The sequence below is a fragment of the Lates calcarifer genome, linkage group LG19 (genome assembly GCF_001640805.2).
Source record: "Lates calcarifer isolate ASB-BC8 linkage group LG19, TLL_Latcal_v3, whole genome shotgun sequence".
In the NCBI taxonomy this organism is placed as follows: Eukaryota; Metazoa; Chordata; class Actinopteri; family Centropomidae; genus Lates; species Lates calcarifer.
The window spans coordinates 15,564,600-15,584,054 of NC_066851.1; the positions used below are offsets into that span (position 1 = coordinate 15,564,600).

General features: G+C 40.5%; 3 protein-coding genes across 4 annotated transcripts in view; all 3 read left to right on the forward strand.

Moving 5' to 3' along the window:
* The window catches only part of dph6 (diphthamine biosynthesis 6), a 57,117-nt gene extending 55,227 nt beyond the window's left edge, over positions 1-1,890 (forward strand). For both annotated transcript variants that reach the window (XM_018663688.2, XM_051078164.1), the window contains one exon: positions 480-1,890. In XM_018663688.2, the coding sequence (XP_018519204.1) occupies positions 480-598 (119 nt within the window). In that variant the 3' untranslated portion in view covers positions 599-1,890. The remainder of the gene's footprint in view (positions 1-479) is intronic.
* A 2,511-nt stretch (positions 1,891-4,401) lies between these two features.
* On the forward strand, positions 4,402-8,077 carry LOC108875087 (zinc finger protein 770). The gene is made up of 2 exons (XM_018663761.2): positions 4,402-4,509; positions 4,689-8,077. The coding sequence occupies exon 2, from the start codon at positions 4,750-4,752 to the stop codon at positions 7,318-7,320; it is 2,571 nt and encodes an 856-aa protein (XP_018519277.1). The 5' UTR covers positions 4,402-4,509; positions 4,689-4,749; the 3' UTR covers positions 7,321-8,077.
* A 502-nt stretch (positions 8,078-8,579) lies between these two features.
* aqr (aquarius intron-binding spliceosomal factor) overlaps positions 8,580-19,455 on the forward strand; it is a 50,800-nt gene continuing 39,924 nt past the window's right edge. The window contains 16 exon segments of the mRNA XM_018663628.2: positions 8,580-8,694; positions 9,126-9,230; positions 9,435-9,491; positions 9,706-9,746; positions 9,873-9,908; positions 10,010-10,130; positions 10,317-10,457; positions 11,306-11,374; positions 11,529-11,629; positions 11,739-11,815; positions 12,762-12,826; positions 15,146-15,262; positions 15,372-15,485; positions 15,638-15,655; positions 15,657-15,742; positions 18,515-18,617. Of these exon segments, the coding sequence (XP_018519144.2) occupies positions 9,156-9,230; positions 9,435-9,491; positions 9,706-9,746; positions 9,873-9,908; positions 10,010-10,130; positions 10,317-10,457; positions 11,306-11,374; positions 11,529-11,629; positions 11,739-11,815; positions 12,762-12,826; positions 15,146-15,262; positions 15,372-15,485; positions 15,638-15,655; positions 15,657-15,742; positions 18,515-18,617 (1,221 nt within the window). The 5' untranslated portion in view covers positions 8,580-8,694; positions 9,126-9,155.

The following is a 19,455-nucleotide window of genomic DNA, read 5'->3' on the forward strand; positions in this document are numbered from 1 at the left end:
AGCTCCAGTAAAGCTGAGCAGCAGTCCCAACACAGCTTCCTAACATCCCAGCGCAACAGGAGCAGAGGATCCATTCCACTAGATCCCCCAACAAGCTGCTCAACTGTCCAAAAGGGCATGGCAGAGTTACCTCGCCACCCCCATTCTCCCTTCCCTCTGAGTTAGTGTGTGTTTGCTTGTACATGGCTCTGTGTAAGTTCGGGAGGGGTAGTTTAGAGTTTAGTCCTCGTTGACCATATGTCTGCACTGCAGGGAGTTGAATGAAGGGGTTGCAATCTGCCAAGGATTTGAGAATGCCAATAATTTGTAAATAGGCCCATGTTCCCCGGTCGAAGGGTTAAGTGCTGCCTCTGTCCTGAGACGGCCCCAGTGGGACAGCTATATGAGAACTCAGTGTCCAGCTCCACATAAAGTTCTCATGAAACTAACGCCTTGCTCCCGGCCCCACCGTTATCTCCCTCCTAATCTGTATCCACTAGGACTTGAAGAAAGTTTAAGAAGGTCTCTAGAAGAGTCCAGTCCGTCCGTGGCCCCGGTTCCAGTCCTGGACTTGCCTGACTCCCAGATCCTCCACCTGTCCTGCTGGCTCAGTTTGTAGAAACACAGCCAGAGTCAACAACCGGACTCCAGTCATCCACAGCACTGGAATTCAGTGGGGCTTTTCTGGAGGAGCGACTCTGACAGCCCCACCACCTAATGACTTACAACAGGACATCAGTGAATGTGGAAAAGAAAAAACGTAACTGCTCATTAATGTTGAATGTTTATCACTGCTGATTGTTGAAATGCAAAGCTGTGTCTGTCTCCAAGTGGTTTTGACGGTGTGAGATTTTGAGGATGTGTTTATTCCCCTTTGTACCCCAGAATTTAGGCCAATAATCCACTGTGTCCTACGCTGGAGTTGTAGACTGCAGCAGCTGTTACTCTGCCTCGGAGAGGAGTCCTATGGAACTTGTATAACCTAAAGCTGCATACCAGAAGACTAGAGACCATAGTCTACAAAAGGAGACAGTAGCAGTGTCTCATTCCACGAGGCGATAAACTGTATCCCCTGAATCCTGCTATTTCTGGCGGAATTTCTCTTAGCACGCTAGCTAACACCCCTCATAAAGGTCTTGCGCCACCGCTGACACCATCTGTTCAGTTGTAAACCTATAGATTTACTGTGTGACTGGTTTGTGGCTGTGTGTAATGTGTGCGGATGAGGTGACTGTGTTTCTCCCTCTCATGGTCCATGGGATTCAAGGTGTGTTATTATTGTGTAATAGGCAATCAGCACCAAGCACCTGAAAAGATTAAGCCTCTTTATGTTTTCTATTGATTCTAAGACAGCCTGGTTAATAGGAGAGGGACACTAGCACACACAGCTGCAGGGCAGGTGTGTTTTCTGTGCATGTTTTTTATGTGTATGTGTGTGGGGGGGTATCAGTGTAACGATGTGGGAAGAAAATAACACTATTAACCATTGCTCCTGGAACATTTCTTTTCTCAAAGATCATGAACCGTATTGATGATCTGAGTTGGAATGCATCTTCACTCCGGCTATTCTCTTCATCACGCTTGTGATGGCAGAAGGGTGGGGTGGGCTATTGATCTTCACCCACCGCAATGTTGTTTTGATTGTTGTTATCAAAAATTGAACAATAGAGGCAGCCAATAGAGCCTGAAGATTTTTATTGAGGGTTGAAAAACACAAACAAGCAATTATTTATGAGAGCGAGCAAGCCAATGCCCCATAAATATACTGTGTGTGTTAATTTTCACCTGTTTGGCTTTAAAGGGCCCCACCAGGGTGAGATTCAGAATTTTTGAATGTTGCAGCTGTCAAATCAGCACTAAGATATGGGTATTTTTAATAAAGTATGTTGATTATGTATTTCTGCACCTCAATCAAGTGAAGACTCATACATTTAATTCACAAAAAAATGTTTGTATTGCAGTATTTTTAATAAATGTAGCTATTTGACAGCCACAGATTTAGCAATGACACACATATTCCTCTAGAAATGTTTTCTTTGTCAGTTTCCTTGGTTCAGAAAGTGTGTAACAGACAAGACTGCGCTGAGCAAATGTGCATGTTCAGCAGTCTTCCCTGATAAACAGTGGTTTACAAAGAAGATTGCAAGATGGTTTTGTTCAAATTGAAAGTAATGAAGACTAAGAAAAAACACACATCAGCCCATTTTTCCATAGTGGAACAACAGTTAAATAAATTTATAAGTAACAATACCAAAAAAAAAACAAAAACAAAACAAGACGCAGCATTTCAGTGAGCCAGAGGAGCTCTGCCACTAAAATGCAGCGCATGGCAACCACTTGTCGATCACATTGTAAACATTACGTGCTGTCTTTCAGTGGGCATGTTTTCATACAAAACCACAAGTGTATCATCACACCCTCATCATAGCCAATGTGATGGCCTTTGGCAGACACATTTCTTTGTGTCCTTACCACTGTGCCTCCTCACAAAATGAAAAAAGACAGGGTGACATTTGGTTTTCTCATGTGTTTTGTCAAATGTACATTTTCTACCAAGCTGACCTGCAACCACTCTGCAAACAAACTGGCTGTGGTGGCTAACATTGTCCTTTGTGTGCAGTGTACCAGCCTGCGGCCCTTGTCATTGTGGCCTTGCACATGGACTTTAACTGTGTGTTGCTTCCTTCAGGCTAACCAGGCTGATGTGTCTGATTCTCTTTCCCCATAGCAGTGGGCTACAGTAGAGGAGCCGAGCTCAGGAGCAGCCTTGCTGCCTCTTGACATTGTGGTTTGTTTGCCTCAGTGACTGTGGTTTTGTTTGTTTTTACATTTGAATCATTTTTGTTTCATAATGTATTGTTATATCCTCCTGACGGCTCGTGAAAGCATGTCTTTATGGTCACAGCACTGACTTAATGAAACTTGTTCTATCTTCTGGACTGGCATGCGATCACATGTTATTGAGTGGTGTCTGCTGCCATCTCCTGGCCAACATAAATAGTGCAATTTAAAAGCGTCAAGGCTTTTGATTCAACTTGTACTGTATTTTTACTCATATTTTGATTTGAATGATTTATAGATTAAACCAATCAGCATCAGAACTAGAGTTATTTTACACTGACTCTGATTTAATATATCTTTTTTTTTAAATGTTCAAATGTTCATTTAGAGATAAGATGCCAAAATACTGATATATATTTTGCTACCCACATATCTCTCCATTTTCTGTGTAATGTTAATAGGAGGAAATGCACAGTGCAACTTGAGATGTAACTAACATTTACATATCCATGCAGCTGTGCCAGTGTGTCAGATGCAACTGATCAGCATAGGTAATGATCATTTTTTTTGTTGCTCATCAATTGTGTTTCTACTTGACTAGTCAAATTGTTTAACAGTATGAAATGCTTTGTGGTTATCCTGGACTCTGCTGTATCCTCGAAAGAAAGAGGAGGAGTCAAAGGTACGTAGAAATATGTATATTGTTCACAGAAAACCCACATACACCATCCACTAGCTATGGGAACATTAAATGTCCTGAATATCATGAAACTGTGAGGCTAAATGCACAGAAAAAGAACAGAATGGAATCACATGTCATCTCTCTGTTACTCCTGGTAGGTACTACAGAATTCATGTTAAACATAGTATTCTTATCTTGTTCAAACCCACCAAAACACAGGGATAGTGTATTAACATGGGCATTAACTAAACAACACAAATATCTGGCACAGCATAAAGGAGCTGACTTCAGACTCAAACCATCTAAGCACATAAACTGTGTGCATTTTACACTGTACTACTACACCATTCTGTATAGACTATGCAGTGGTGTGATGATTTGGTAAAATAAATTGAGGCTAGAATGGGAATGCGAATGGGATATCAACCTAAAATCAAATGCAATTTAATTATTTTGCTATTTAATGAATGCCATATGGCTGTGACTGGGTGAGGCCCAGCTCTTTAAATGTTTAAGGCAGCAGTTGGTTGAGTTGCAATATTATATATTATTATAATATTTTGGATATTTGGAGTCCAAAATAACAGCGCTTTGCATTACATTGGGTATAATGCAGAGTGTTTCAAGTATTTTGGCTTCACAAAGTCACCAATTTCTGCACACTGAGATTTGATATAGGCTAGGCACCCATTGTGTACCTGTATGTGTATGTGTGTGTGTGTATATATATATATATATATATATATATATATATATATATATATATATATACTATATATATATATACATACATACATACATACATACATATCTTTTGTGCTGAGTCTGTTTTGACCAAAGAATGAAAATAAAAATAGCCGTTTTCTGTTGGCATGACGTCTCCTCACATTTCTACCATGGACAGGAACCAAAGATTTTTGTTTCTCGTCGTACATTTTGAGGGACGTACACGTCTGTTGCCAGGTTGACGTCAGATGTTGTTGCATCGCTAGCTAGAGAGCTAACACGGCATGCACAGCCAACGATTAATGAATACATTAGTCGTTATAGGACTTTAACCGTGCATAGTAAGTGCTTTCGACTTTTACGCTAGCAATGAAGGGATTGTTAGCTTTTAATTATTAACTTTATTATAGTGAGGTCAGGAGTATTAATGCAGTAATGTTTGCCATTGTAAATTGTCTGTTGCAATGTTTGGAGTTCCTCCCGTCTTGATTTGATTTTTATGCTATATGCTTTGCCTTAGGTCTGGTAAGAGGATCATCCACTGAGGAAGAGTTACTGGATTGAAAGTCAGTGATTTGAAAATGCATCAGTGCCCCATTTGTCCGAAGTCTTTCCCATCGCCGTATAAACTTCAGAGACATCATGTTATCCATACAGGCCAGAAACCCTTCACCTGTAAAATCTGTGGAAAAGCCTTCACGCAGTCTGAGCATTTAAAAACACACTTGGAGAAAGTCCACCACTCACGGCTTCCAAGGGGCAGTCTGCTGGATGGCATTTTAACAAATAACCAACAACCAAACTGTGTTGAACAAGTTGCAGGGGTGAGCAATCATGGCAGTGGGGATTATTCTATGATGCCATCAGCTGTGGCTTCCTCTGTGGCTTCCCAACCAGGACGTAAAAGGGGAGCTGTAACATGCAAATCTTTTCTTCCTTTGTCTGAGACTGGAAATACCCCAAAAAATATGCCACATATGAATGATGGCCGGGCGACCCAGAGCAATATCTCATATGATATGGATCCAGTACACCAAGATGAAGTTGATTCTGCAAATGTGGACAAATCTGTACGTACTTCCCACAATGGATACACCTGCAAAGTCTGTTTGAAGACATTCAGTTCATCTCTTCAGCTTTGGATTCACTTACCAACTCACAACAAACCAAAACCATTTAAGAAGGGCCAAACTTTTTCTAAGATGGCCCATTCAAAGGTGCATTTGCAGTCACAAGAATTGAGCTGCAGTAGCAAAATGGCTCAGAAACACCAGTGTCCTAAATGCCTTAAAACCTTTTGTTCACCATCCAAATTACAACGACATTTTCTTATTCATACGGGTCAGAAACCGTACTCATGTACAATCTGCAGGAAAGCCTTTAGACAAAAGGCTCACTTGAAATCTCATTTAAGCAAATCACATAAATGTTCCCTTTCTTCAGTCAATGCAAGGAAAAGACAGAGGCTTTGTAATGACAGTCAACCTCCAGTTCTGCAGCCTCAGTCATCACTTCAACGATCCACCAGTCATAACACTCCTGTGAAATCATCAGTGGAACTTGAGCTGCAGTGTAAAATTAGTTTAAATACTGTGCAGGACTTGAACAAGACTGAAATCAAGTTGGATGCAGTCGTAAAACCAGAACAACCATTAAATACTACCAGTCGGTGTGAGGGTGTTTGCTCTAAGTCAGGCGAACAAGAGCCACAATACTTGACAAAAAAAGATGTGAAGCCATTTCAGTGTATGTTCTGCACCAGGTCATTTTGGTTGGAAATTAATTTGATACGTCATCATAGAATTCATAGGAACCAAAAACAATTGGGAAGTGCTATTCCTGTGCAAAACAGTAATAATGTGAAAATGTGCGATTCTGAAGCAATAAAACATTTACCTGAACCTAGTCATACAGACCCCACTGACATGAACATCAGTGTTAATCCAGAAAAATGGGGTGAAAATTGCAGTGACTCTTTTCCTCAGGAGCCTGCATTAATTGCATCAGCAGGACAGCATAGGGAAAGCCGCCATGCCACCAGCAAGCCTCAGCGAATTAGTACTTTACATCAGTGCCATACATGTTCAAAATGTTTTCCATCTAGATCAAAACTTCGGAGGCATGTGATGACTCATACTGGACAAAGGCCCTTTGGCTGTGAGATTTGTGGTAAGAGATTTCGGCAAAAAACTCACTTGAGGGTCCATTCTCGCATTCACCTATGGTCCAGATATCAGAAACAGAGATCGCTGTACATCAATCGGCCGCCTTCGCGCATAGGTGGGTTTAACACAAGGACTGCACCAGACCTCCTGATCCAAAAAATGTTAGTAGATAAAGAGGATGTTGAGACACTCGTTGGTAGTGATGTAATGTCTGTGAAACAACTGGATCAGACCCCTTCCTTAGTAACAGTTCAGAATAAAGCCAGGCAAGAATCTGAGAACAAATTGTTGCCACGTACCTCCAAGAAAAATGAAGTTTTGCACTCAAAGGTTTCTGAAGTGAATGTGAAAAGGACATATGCTGCTAAATCAACACAAAATCCAGGCAACATACGCCACAAATGCTCCCAGTGTTTAAAGTGTTTTCCAAGTGCCTCCAAATTACAAAGGCATGAGATGATACACACAGACTTGAAACCATTTCAGTGTCCTATGTGTGGGAAAGCTTTTAGACAAGCCCCACATCTGAAAACCCATGAAAAGAGACACTGCAAGAGGAAACCATCCAAACCAGTCAATCAACAGGTGAACATCAGAAACCTGAAAACAAATAGTCAACAGCAGCTTTACCCAAGGATCACTGTTCGTATCCCACCACAGAAAAAGTTTGTGAACACAAACACTACGCATTCAGTCTTTGATGGTGCTGTAAGTGAAGGAGAAAGTGCACTGCTCTGTACCAGGCGTGAAATACCTGTCTCAAAAGTGAGCCGTCTTTTTAAGACAAACACTAAAAGTAATACTTGTAGAAAAAAGACACTTAACATGTGCAGAATATGCGGTAAGAACTTTGCTTCTCCATGCAAGCTCTCAAGGCACTTGGTCACTCACTCTGGGATAAGGCCATTTGAATGCATTTTGTGCAGCAAAACTTTCACACAGCGTGGTCATCTAAAAGTTCATGAGCACAGATGCAGACAGGGATAACAGGATCTCAGGTCTCCAGGATAAATGCATGGAAAACCTTGCTGATTGTACAGATTTTAATTTGGATGCAACAAGAGAGCAGACAGAGGTACATCACACTAGTGATGGTCATTGCTCATTTACTGATGGAGATTTGTCTTATTGCACAGAGGCAATACACACTGAGTGGCTGGCAGTACCAGAAGTAGACTTACAAGAGGAGAATAATGAATCAGAGAAAAAACAGAGAGAAAACCACAGTCAAGCTACAGACAGTCATGATCAGACTTATAGTTATTCATTTCCCTCTGAGCTTGCCTTTGAAATAAATAAGCTTGTCCAAAATCAAAACATGGCAACTCCATGTTTGTCACATCAGTATGAGGGTAATGCACATGATGTAGAAATACCATGTCAGCAGTTGTCAGGAGTTACAGCTATTTCAGATAGCAACAAACCAGACAGTGATGACCTTGTTAGTTCTGTGGATGAGAATCAAATCCAGGCAGATTTTCCAGACTATTACTGGTGTGAACCGGTGACTGTGTTTGAATGTGACAAGTGCACTGCAAATTTTCAGAATGAAAATGATCTTAAGCAACATCTTTGTTCGACTGATGTTCAGCTTAAGATGACAGAGTCAGTCCAGAAGAATCGTTGTGACATTTGCCTCAAAGAATTTGTCTCTCCCTCTAAACTGAGTAGGCATTATCTTATCCACACAGGTCAGAGGCCATTCAGGTGTGATGTTTGTGGCAAAACTTTCAGACAGTCAGTACATGTCAGAAAACACAAACTGACTCATTGATAATCTTGATAATCAAATGTTGGTGTCATATTTGTTTCTTGTGTAAAATGGTCTTTATGATGATTATGATTCATCATCTTTGTAATGTTTGTATATATTAATGTAAAATGTGGACTTAAAAATAATGTATCATATTTTTCATGTTTCAGAAAAGACATTTTAAAATTTGTTTTATTTTCTGTTTTGGAGTGCATCTTGTCATATATATTGTGTACATTAAAGCAGTTCTCAAAAATAATACTTGTGGCACTTCACCCAAGTCCAGTATTTTGTTATATTTTCCATGATTTATTTCACAACTTAGACTATTATTTCATATTTTCAATTTGTTTCTTGTTCCTTTTTTATTATATTATATTCAATAAACATTTTTCCAACCATTTCCACACACAACCGTTAAGAGTTGTCATATTTTGTTCTGAGAAATATTAAACGGGGACGGAACAGAAGACATGCACTTTGTACCTGGGGACGATTTTTAGGGACGTACCCATTCAGGAAGTTGGTCGCAGGCAGCGCGTTTTGGTTGTGTACATGCTTAACGAGCCATCTAACGGCGCTTCATATATGCTGAAAAATAAATAAAGGTTAGTGAGCTTACTTTTTTATATACTTGTGTGCGCCATGAGACAGTGTGTACCGATATCATCAAACAGCGTTTGAGCCAGCTGTATCTTAGAACCATTTGCTAATTAGCTTAGCTCATCACCTGACATTGAGAATCAGTCTATAAATGTAATTGTACATCGCTACTTTAATATTATGTTGTAGTGGCATGAAACAGCGATCAGCAACCACCACAATGTTTAGAATTACACACGGCACTATTCTTAACCTAGCTTATTAACTTTTTAAACTATGTAGCTAACTTTCTTGGCACTATGCTGCCTTACAGCTCAGCTGCCCCACAATTTAAAAGCCAGATGTTCTTTTACAAATAGTCACGATCATTTCTTGATGGATAGCTATAGCAGCTTTCAATCAATATATTACTGTGTTTGTACTCTTTTCTTCTCAGTCGCCATTGTAGCTGCTTTAGACGGCCACCATGGAGAAAGAAACCCCCGCTAAAAAGGCTGCAGCGCCTTCTGTGTCTCAGATTAACGCAGAATATGTCACACAGGTAATTTACATTGCACATGTAAACTACACATGTGGCGGGCGCTGACGATGAGGTCAAATCGGAGGAGTGTACTTGTGACAGCACTTGAAGATTTGTGTGTAGATCATACAATAGTCAGTCTAGAAAATAACCCCATCTAAACTGGGATTGTCTATGTTCATGCTGCCATGTTTACTACCATTGATTTCTCATTTCTTGTTTCAGTTGGCTAATAAATATTGGGCTCCTCATGCAAAGAATAAACTACCGTTTGATACTAAGGTGAGGTATATCCAAGTTCAGACCAAAATTACTAAAGTGTCTACTAAAGTGTCCTTTAATCATTTAGTGCCACACAATAAAATGGTAAAGAGATGTAAAGTGCTGCTTTTATCAGTCAGTGAAGTCAAATGTTTCACGTTCATAACACTGAGGTGAACGACCTCAGTGTTTGCCTAATCACCAAAAATTGTAACATTCTTTGCTGGTTGTTTAGGTGATGGAAGATGTTTATGAAAAAGAGATTCTCAAGTCCAAGTAAGTGACTATATATTGCATCTTTGACTTGAACTACTTTTTAACCCTATTATTTACATCATATACAGACATTATACTTGTTCTGTTGTAACTTGTTCTGTTGTCGTCTTTCCTGTATGTTTTCAGATTTGCCATCAGAAAAATTATGCTGCTTGAGTTCAGGTGAGGTATTTCACTTTGTCTAACCCCCCCCCCCCCTTTTTTTTAAATAAAGCACCAAAATACAATGAATATTCATTATTTATTATTTTCTCATCTTTCAGCCAGTACCTTGAGAATTATCTTTGGGTGAACTACACCCCTGAGGTGTCCAGCAATGCCTACCTGATGTCCATTTGTTGCATTGTCAATGAGAAGTTCAGAGAGAATGTTCCAGCCTGGGAGGTAAAAAAAAATCTAGTACTTATCAAAGTTTAGACTAATTGTCTAATTGTCCTTGTGTAGTGACCCCAGCCTCTGAGAGCGTATTTATACAATTTACTTGGACACCACATTTACCACCTCTGCAGCTTCCATTCAAACAGACGGCTTTCTACAACATTATCTCCTCTGTTGTTTGATGTTCAACAGGTATTCAAGAAGGAGCCCAACCACTTCCCTTTCTTCTTCAAATGTGTGATGGAAGCTGTGTTGGCAGGCGAGGAGGCTGGCCTAACTCTGAAGGAACAAACTGTGCTGCTGGTCTTCCTGGACCACTGCTTCAACAGTCTGGTGAGTACCGCTACAATGATAATTCAATGCCTTGACTTACCCACTGGAGAAATGGGTAGCTTTGGGATTGTTTGGGTATTATTCTTCTGCTAGCAAGATAAATGAGTGTGTTTGTGTTCATGCCAGTGCCTAGATTATTAGGAGTCATCATCTTAAATTCTGATTACAATATTTACAAGGTTTAGTTAACATGTTTTTTCTTATAAAACTGGGTAATATAGAGTTGTTTTGAAAATTCAGTTTCACAACAACATGAAAACAAAGAGCAACTGTTGTAATATGAACCACACAACTGTGCATTTTCTCTCAAATTTTTACATTTCTCATTTATTAATCATATAAATCTAGGTTGCTAGACTTGGCAAAAGTATTAATTAGGTTACCTTTGGATAACAAGATGATTGTTGTTGTTTTCACTCTAAATATGACCTGAAATAATTATATCACAGTTTAGATAATCAGGATTTTGCTTATTAATGGTAGCAATGCCAAAATGCTTTGATGCTGAAGATATGGTGCATTCGGAAATTTAAGGTAATTGTTTGTAATATCCACTAGGTGGCAGTAGTGGACTAAGCAGTAGATCTTGGGGTCAACTCACACCCATCTGTATCCTCCACAGCTGCATTAAACCACTGGGAAGCACTGCAGATGTCTCTCTTTAAAATCTGCTGTGATAGCCTGCTGCACTTTGATTGTATCATATAAAGGCCTCTAAATATTTTAGTCGCAGACTTTTATTATGGGCTGAAGTGTAATAAAAATATGTCATACGCAGTACATTCTGACAACTCACTCCCTCTGCCTCTTCCTCTCCCTCTTTTTCTCTCTGTGCGCCTCCCTCCCAGGAGGTAGATTTGATCAGAGAACAGGTGCAGCAGCTCATCTCCCTGCCTATGTGGATGTGCCTCATACCAGTAAGATGTCAACCTATTACCCTAATTAAGTTTTTCTGGTGGTTATTGGCACACACAAAGTAATTACTTTGTTTGATAATTTAATTGGGAAGAATTGCGTCCTTGCTATGACACTAATCCTTAGTCTACTGATTGGTTTCTGTTATGTTTGCAGTCCAGACTCCAACACGAACTAAAGAAAGTTCCAAAGTTGCAGAAGTTCTGGAATCTAATAAAGAAGAAATTCGATAAGATGGATGCTGACGCAGCTGAGCAGTAATTTTATTTTCTTTGCTTGCGTGTTCAGATTTATACAGACTAAGATATTTTGTGTTGTACTGAGTTTTTAAGCTCTTTTTGGTTTTCTTTTTTGTGTCTTCCTCAGGGCAAAAAAAGAGAGAGTCTTCCTCTCGTCTCTCATTAAAAAATTTCTTGGAGTCCTCGTGTCAATTCCACCATCAGGTAAACAGGAAAAATATATGTTTATTTCCGTTGAGATCTCATATTGCTATTGTGTACAACTACTTAACATGGAATTCCTTCACTAAAAAGAATGGCCACTAGATCTTGGCTGTCTTTTAATAAAAAACTGCATACCTTGGTTTGATTTCTTCCTCCAAATACTGATTAAAATTAATGATTCTTCCTGTGACTTTGATCCCAAAATGCACCTCTGCACATGCTTGTGCTACCTTTACTAGCATGATTAATGTACTTAGGCTTCTCTAGAGCTGGCTCAGTGTCAGAGAGCACATTTCTCTAAACCAGGGATGTATTGCTATTATGAAACACAATATTACTCCTTTTCATCAGTATTTCAGTCTTACCTCTCCCTCATTTCTTTCTGAGTCGTGCAGCCGCAGAAGGAGCATGTGCTCCAGCTGCCGCAGAGCCACTGGCACTGACTACTATGTTGTAATGCAGGGCGACACAGAGGCCCCCCACCTGAATGCTAAAAACAGAACATGTGTATTTGTATGTTTAGGTAGAATTCAAACCTGACAGAGTAGATTATAGTCTGAAGCCCAGCAGGAGTCACATCACTCTAATGCTTGCTGCATGCCCCAGCTTTAAGTATGCGCACACACATGCACGCCAACATGCTTAATGAGGGCTGAGGTCCCAGCATGCTGCTGTGCTGGCAATGCTAGTATCTCATAGTGAGGCTCACACACCCAGCATGGCACCTTGGTGTTGTCCACATGCGTTTGCTGTCCTCATGTCCTAGGTGATAACTACACATCCTCCTTTCCACTGCTTCATCTTACAGATCCCTGTCTTTTTTTGGCCCTGTATGTTCACATCGTGGTGTCTGTGTGTCTGTCAGACTGCGTTTGTCATCGACAGTGTGCTTTCCTTGATCTAAAGTGAATTGCTAACCTCGACGATCTTCCTTCCTTTTCCACAGAGACTGTATCCATGGACAAAGTCCATTATTGTGAGAGATTCATTGAGCTCATGATTGATTTGGAGGTAAGACAGCCTCCCATTCCATAACCTTATTCAGTGAATATGAAGTTGTGTCATTTGAACGTGCTCGTGCTCAAAATGATTACAGTGAAATATGATGCTCTCAGTCTTAACACAGACTAGACAGAAATTAAATTTCTCTCTGTATGTACATAATAAAAGTATAGGTCCACAGTATATTTGCTTAATCATGGTTTCCTGATGAAGGAAGTGGTGTAGACATCCGTTTCAGCAATGCTCATTTGCCTTTTGTCCTTCACGTTTATAGCTAACTCAGGTCAACAGACAGTGGATAAATGTCCAGTCTCAGCTCCAACCCTGTGCGTCTCTGTCATTGCTGTCTGCAAAGCTATGCAGGATTTGAAACAGTAGTCTTTGATCGTAGTATGAGAAAGGTTATTTTCAGACTCATGGCTTTTGACGTGCAGTATAAGGTGTAGAGTTATGTGCAGTGTCTGCTTGATGCTAAGTTTAGATAATCCTTGTGCTCGAAGGAGTGACAGGTCAAAGTATTGCTGCTCTGTATGATGCTATTATCACTTTTGAATTAACAACACCATCAAATGTCTCACCCTCGATTCATTTGTGCGCTGTTGCCTGCAAATTGCAGTTCTGCTGTAGTGAAGTTTATGAATGTCTTGTAGGTGGAATGCACTAGAAGTGATGCAGTTTTTTTAAGGACAGATTTAAGCTGTATTTTGCTATGATGATATCATATCTGTATTTGTTCTGTTAAAAAAAATCCATCAATTTGAATGAAGAGCTGAGATGATGCAATTTCACAGTTCTCACCTTTTCTTTTCGTTGTTCTGTTTTTTGTATTTGGATGGGGATCGATCTGCAGCTCGACTCTAATGTGCAAACATTGTCCTTTTGCCCATATAGATCTGCCACAATCGCTGGTTTAACCTGTGTCACTGTGTTGGTCTGAAATGGGCTTGGGTTACAAGATAAATGCTTCTTTTATCATTTAGACCAGGACTGCACACATGCCAGTTTTGTTGCATATGTCAGTTACATCAGTTACAGTGTCGAAGATTTGGCATTTTTATGGTGATGAAATAGCTCATCAAGATGAAGCGTGTTTATGAACTGTTATTATTGGTTTATTTAAAATAAATAATTCTGGAAGATAGATTTTGACACAGTTTTTCAAGGAGGAAATCTTGCCAGTGTGGTTGAGTATCTTGAGTGAAAACACAATGTCACATAAGATTGTTGCTCCTGCTGCCTGTGCAAATCTCCTGTTACTACCAAGGGAGCTCAATAGATTTCATCTGGCTGTCTGCTGACAGGCCGGCCTTGCTGTTCCTGGCAGCGGCTAGTGGCCGGCCAGCTGACTGTCTCCAGAGACATCTCCTGTCCTTCAGCGCTATCCTTTTACAAAGCCTCAGTTGCCTGAAATCCATACTTCCCCTCTCTGATGACGGCCTGAAAATTAATGCAGGGAAAAAAGATCCCCATTTTCATGCCTGTTTTATGCTGGCTGTCAGGGCTGTATTGAGATCAAAGATGGCTGTTGGATATAAAAGTATCTGTTCTCTCGGTGTTAAGGTATCACTTGCGGCACCTGCTGCCTTTTGAAGAGCAGTTTTCAATGAATAGAATCATAGATATTTTGTTTTGTTGGTGTTTTGCATTTCAGTATTCTATTTAATATTTAAGCTTTTTTTTCATCTTGGCAGTTCTTCTCTTTCAGCCTTTACAATGTGATAGATGGAGCGCCTTTTTTGTTCCGTGTGCACCAGTCACCCTCTCACTCAACACGTTCAGTGTTTCTTCGTTATATTCCTACCAAAGCACCTCTGTTATCTCGTTTTGACAGGTTTCCTCTGTTTTTCATGTCATGTCATGTTACTGCACTACAACGAGCAAATAAATCATGGCTATAGAAGTAGCTGAGCCAGTTTTTCCCCTGTCATCTTCACATTTCACTGTCACTTTGCTGTATTGTTTGCCTCTCTATCATATGTTTCAAAACAACCTCAAGACGGGAAAAGACCATGGATCAATAAGATGTATGGATAATTATGGTCCTCATTCTGGGAACTGTTGTTGTTGTTGGATGAATTGATTCTTTTGACCCCTAAGAGGTGTCATTTTATACACCACCACGCTCCATTTGTCCCTGGTGGAGGGACAGACCATTTTTGCTTCAAATCTATTTTCAGTTGTTTTGTTCCTCAGTATGAAAGTAGTATTTTTCTCCTCCTACATTTGTTTACAAAATACCATTGTACAGACAGTTGTGATCATTTTAAGGTCAGTTATGTTAGCTACAAATGTAGTCCCATACTTAAACATAGTGTCCTGTGTGTCCAGGCCCTGCTCCCCACCAGGCGTTGGTTTAATACAGTGTTGGATGACTCTCACTTGGTGGTCAGCTGCCACTTGTCCAGCCTCGTGAAGAGAGAGAAGGAGGGACACCTCTTCTGTCAGGTACAACACACGCAGAAGACACATATACATGCATATTGAGATCAAAATCACCCCCTGTTCTTATTTTCATGTGTTAGAAGTAACTCATGCCATTGTTTCATGTCTGTAGTTGTTGGACATGCTGAAGTTCTACACAGGCTTCGAGATCAGTGACCAGACAGGAAACGCCCTGACGGAGAAAGAGATGACAACCCTGCACTACGACAGAATCACCTCCCTGCAGGTAAAGATGGGTAAAAGCGTACAGACAGACATGCCGTGGCATATTTGAGCTGCTGTCTCTGTCATACTTGCCTTATTCCTGCTGTTTTTTGTGTATAGTTATTTTTGTGTATTTAGACATCACTTTTTGGCTCTTTGTTTTCTGTCTTTCAGAGGGCAGCTTTCGCTCATTTTCCCAGAGTTGCACGACTTTGCTTTGTCAAACGTAGCAGCAGTAGACACCCGAGAATCCTTGACCAAACACTTTGGGCATCTCAGGTAAATCAAAACATCCAGTGTGAATCAGTGCACAGATGGAGAGATGTGGTGGGAGGTTATGCATCATTGGACTGAGTAAAATTACAGTGATCTGTTCATAATAAAACTGCTTTAGCAAGAGTGTTGTTTTAGCTGCCAGAGCTTTTTAGTCGGAGGTAGCTCACCTTTGTTTGCTTTATACCATTCTGCCTCATGTGCAAAGATTTATTCTGTTTATTTCATATGGGACCCTTGGGGTTCAGCATGGTATTAAGAGAAAATACCATCATTTCTAAAAGCACTGTCCTTGGCCAAAAGAGTTTCACAGAAACAAACCCTACAGCAACCCAGTAGAGAAGGAGATACACTGATCTGACCTATGACTTATAAAAGTTCCTCTGACCAAAACATGAAAGCCTCAGTTAAAGTACAGGTGCACATGCAAATATAAACCCATCTTGGTCCTCTGTCGCAGTACAGCATCAGCATCAGCACCAGCACCAGCGTTGCCGCCTGACTCCCCTGCTAAATGGCAGCTAGTGAGCCCTTGAACAGGCAGCTGGTACCAGCCAGAGAGAGAGGCACGCCTCATTAATTTAATCGATTTGCAGTGGCTTGAGAATAAACTCTTTGAACAGCTGTGTTTGTCAGATCATATTAGCTTGCCAAAGAACCAAAAAGCACCCTCGCTTTGTACTGGGTGGTGTGTGTGTGTGTTTTTTTTAACTTGTTCACATGCGTGAAGGAGAGTGTGATTTATTGGTCATTTGTAATTACTTCAGGGTTGCTAACCTTTCTTGGCATTTGATATCATAATGAAATTTTTAAACTACTGACACATGCTTTTGTTCCGGCTGTACAACACACTTAGTGAGTGACTGATTACATTGTTTCTTGCATTATACGATGTCTTTGTTGGAACAACACAAATTTCCTCTTTGCAGTTGATGTGTCTATATCCATCACCTCTTCTTAACTTCTGTAGTGGATTATAAATGCTTAAACCCCACACTAAGTTTCTTTGAGTCCGGCAGAGGGTTATGAGCCGAGCTGAGCTGAATCAGGTAAAGTCTTAGCTGAACCGTTTCATATATATTTCTAGAAGCTCTGCTCCTCTTTCCAGAATTAGGGTTTTGAATATAGCAAGAATTGCATTGTTCCCTGCTCCGCAACTGTCACCAAAGAAGCTCCTGGGTAACTCCAAATATGCCGATCAGATTTAACGAGGCACTTCTCATCCAAACAACTCATGCTAATGCCAGTTTATTCCAGTTGTGCTCCCCATGGGCTTAGCTCCCAGTCACCCGCCGCTCTGAATTTATCCGCTAAGTCCCTCAAACACACAAACACAGCATTATTGCACAGCCTGCCCACACATATACAAACCCATTCTCTAGCATATACACAGATACACACACACACACACACACACACACACACACTCTTGCAGTTACATAAAACGGTGTCATTTCAGGTCCAAAAAGAATGAACACCTGATCAGAGAGTGTGCATCGTTTTGAGAAGTGCTAGAAACAATTAGAGAGAATCATCACTACTTGATTCCATTTTTCCTTGAATCCTGGTTCATATTCTGAGGATATTATGTTTAAGAAAAGAAAATCAGGTGAAAGCAGAAACCAGTTTAATTTTCAGCAGCTTATTCTGCCACAAAAGCCAGTTTTAATACTTTTTTCTTTTGTTTAATTAAAAAAGAGGCTTGTTGGGTTTGTGATGTTGTCACACATTGTGGGTGCATGCACACAAGTGTTTAGCTAGTTGAATAACCACTTTTAGCTGACTAGGTAGTGTCTTAAAACATTACATAGCGAGTTACCAAAATAAAGTTTCTGTTTAAATGCTTATTTAAAATCTAAGGGTCTAGACAGCCTTCAGGCTATAGAGTAAACTTACTGTGGACCAGTTTCTAATATGTCCACATCCTTACCTTACCCTGCCAGTGGCTCAGCTGTCAGTCATGACCTGGTCCAGTCATCCCCATTACTCAGAGTGAGTTGTTGTGTTGCTGTTATTTTGTTGCTAAGGGAAGGAATGTCCACATGACCTATGCCAGGTCATCCACTGGGCCACCAAACTGCAACACTGGCAGAATTGCCACCCCACTGGCCAAGCGTGGCATCGCAAGTAGCAGAATGCATGCAGATACACGGATATAGTGGGTCAGTGCCACGTGTGGCTGTCCAGGCCTGTCACAGTGTGTCCAGGCCCTGTCCTTCGTTGTGTACCAGACCCTGCCTGTGTCACAGTGTGTCAGCCTGATTAAAACAGGTCTGTATGCGGAGAGCCACGCCTCAGCTTTCCGAGACGGAGATGGGCTTTGATTTTCATAATCCTGTCGCATCAGTGCGCCCCGGCCCCTTAACACACACGCTGACAGAGCAGGAGTGCAGAGTCAAAGCAAACAGGAGAATTGCTTTGTGTCGCAGTGCTAACAGGCACTAAGAATTTGATCAGGCTGTGTATATTCACGCTGTTTCAAAAATCTTTCTCAGAGGAAGAGATAGTGTCCCAAAAATCACCTACGTGTTTTCTCATTGTATAAATATGTTTCAAAGTAATGATATATGTATGTATGGAGTGAGAATGTTTGTGTCATTATCATGTAGTGTTAGTGGAGTCATCTTCACCACTTCAGTCATCACCAAATCATTCTCTTTGGACAGAATTAGTTATCATCTGATTTATTTTCATCCCTGCTTTGATTCAGTGTCAGCAAAATGTCTTATTTGCAAATGCTATTCTTCCTGCTGACTACTCACCTGCTTTTCTCCGTAGTCCCAATACTCTCCACCAGGTGGCCTCGTACCTATGTCTGCTACCAGAACTACCTGAAGGGCAGGACACCACCTATGAGAAGGAGGTTCTTCTTGAGCTTTTAGTAAGTGTGGTCTTAGGCTTTAACTATGTTGCCTATGCTGGCATTTGAGTTTTCAAACCACAGTGGCAAAGATGTGTTTTTTGGTCTGTGGTATTTGGAGTTGTCATGTAAATACCTTGCTACGTGTCTTTCATACCATGCAAATCTGAGGCTTCGCAGTGGAATGTATTGGATAATAAACAATCTCATATTATATAGTTTAATCTTGATGTAGAAAGGGGGCGTAAGTCAATGGTCCAGACCCTTATGCAACTATGAACTTGTACTTTCATAAATGAGTCCAGAGCGGTTGCTTTTTCTTCTATACGTTATCCCGTTAGTTTATCTGTGACTCAAATATTAACATGTTTATGCCAGGAAATCTTTAATGCCTCTGACCTTTTAAATTGACTATCAAGAGTTTCTTTAGTTGTATAAGGCAATGAAGCAATACTTCATGTACTGTGTGCTTGTCAAATGGCAATATAAAAGATGTATAATTGGTATTGGTGCATCTCATCAAATTATGTTGGTGAACAGTTATTTTCCAGTATAATAACCGGCCAGTCAGCGCTACGGCATAATAGGTTTTGTGTTTCTCATTTTAAAGTCATTAATTTAAGCTCTTGACCTTGGAATACATATAGTATCCCCTCTTCACTTCCCATCCCTCTTGAATTTGCCTTCTAATCCAATTACTGCTTTATGTGGGCATTTGTGTGACGCAGGGTAAATTGTAGACAGTGCTGATGAGATGATAGAGAGCCATTTTTTTCTTTTTTTTTCAGTTTTTTTCAAAAAATATCTCTTGAAAGGCTGGAGCTAGTTTGATTGTGCTCTCTGCTGCCCCCCCCAAATC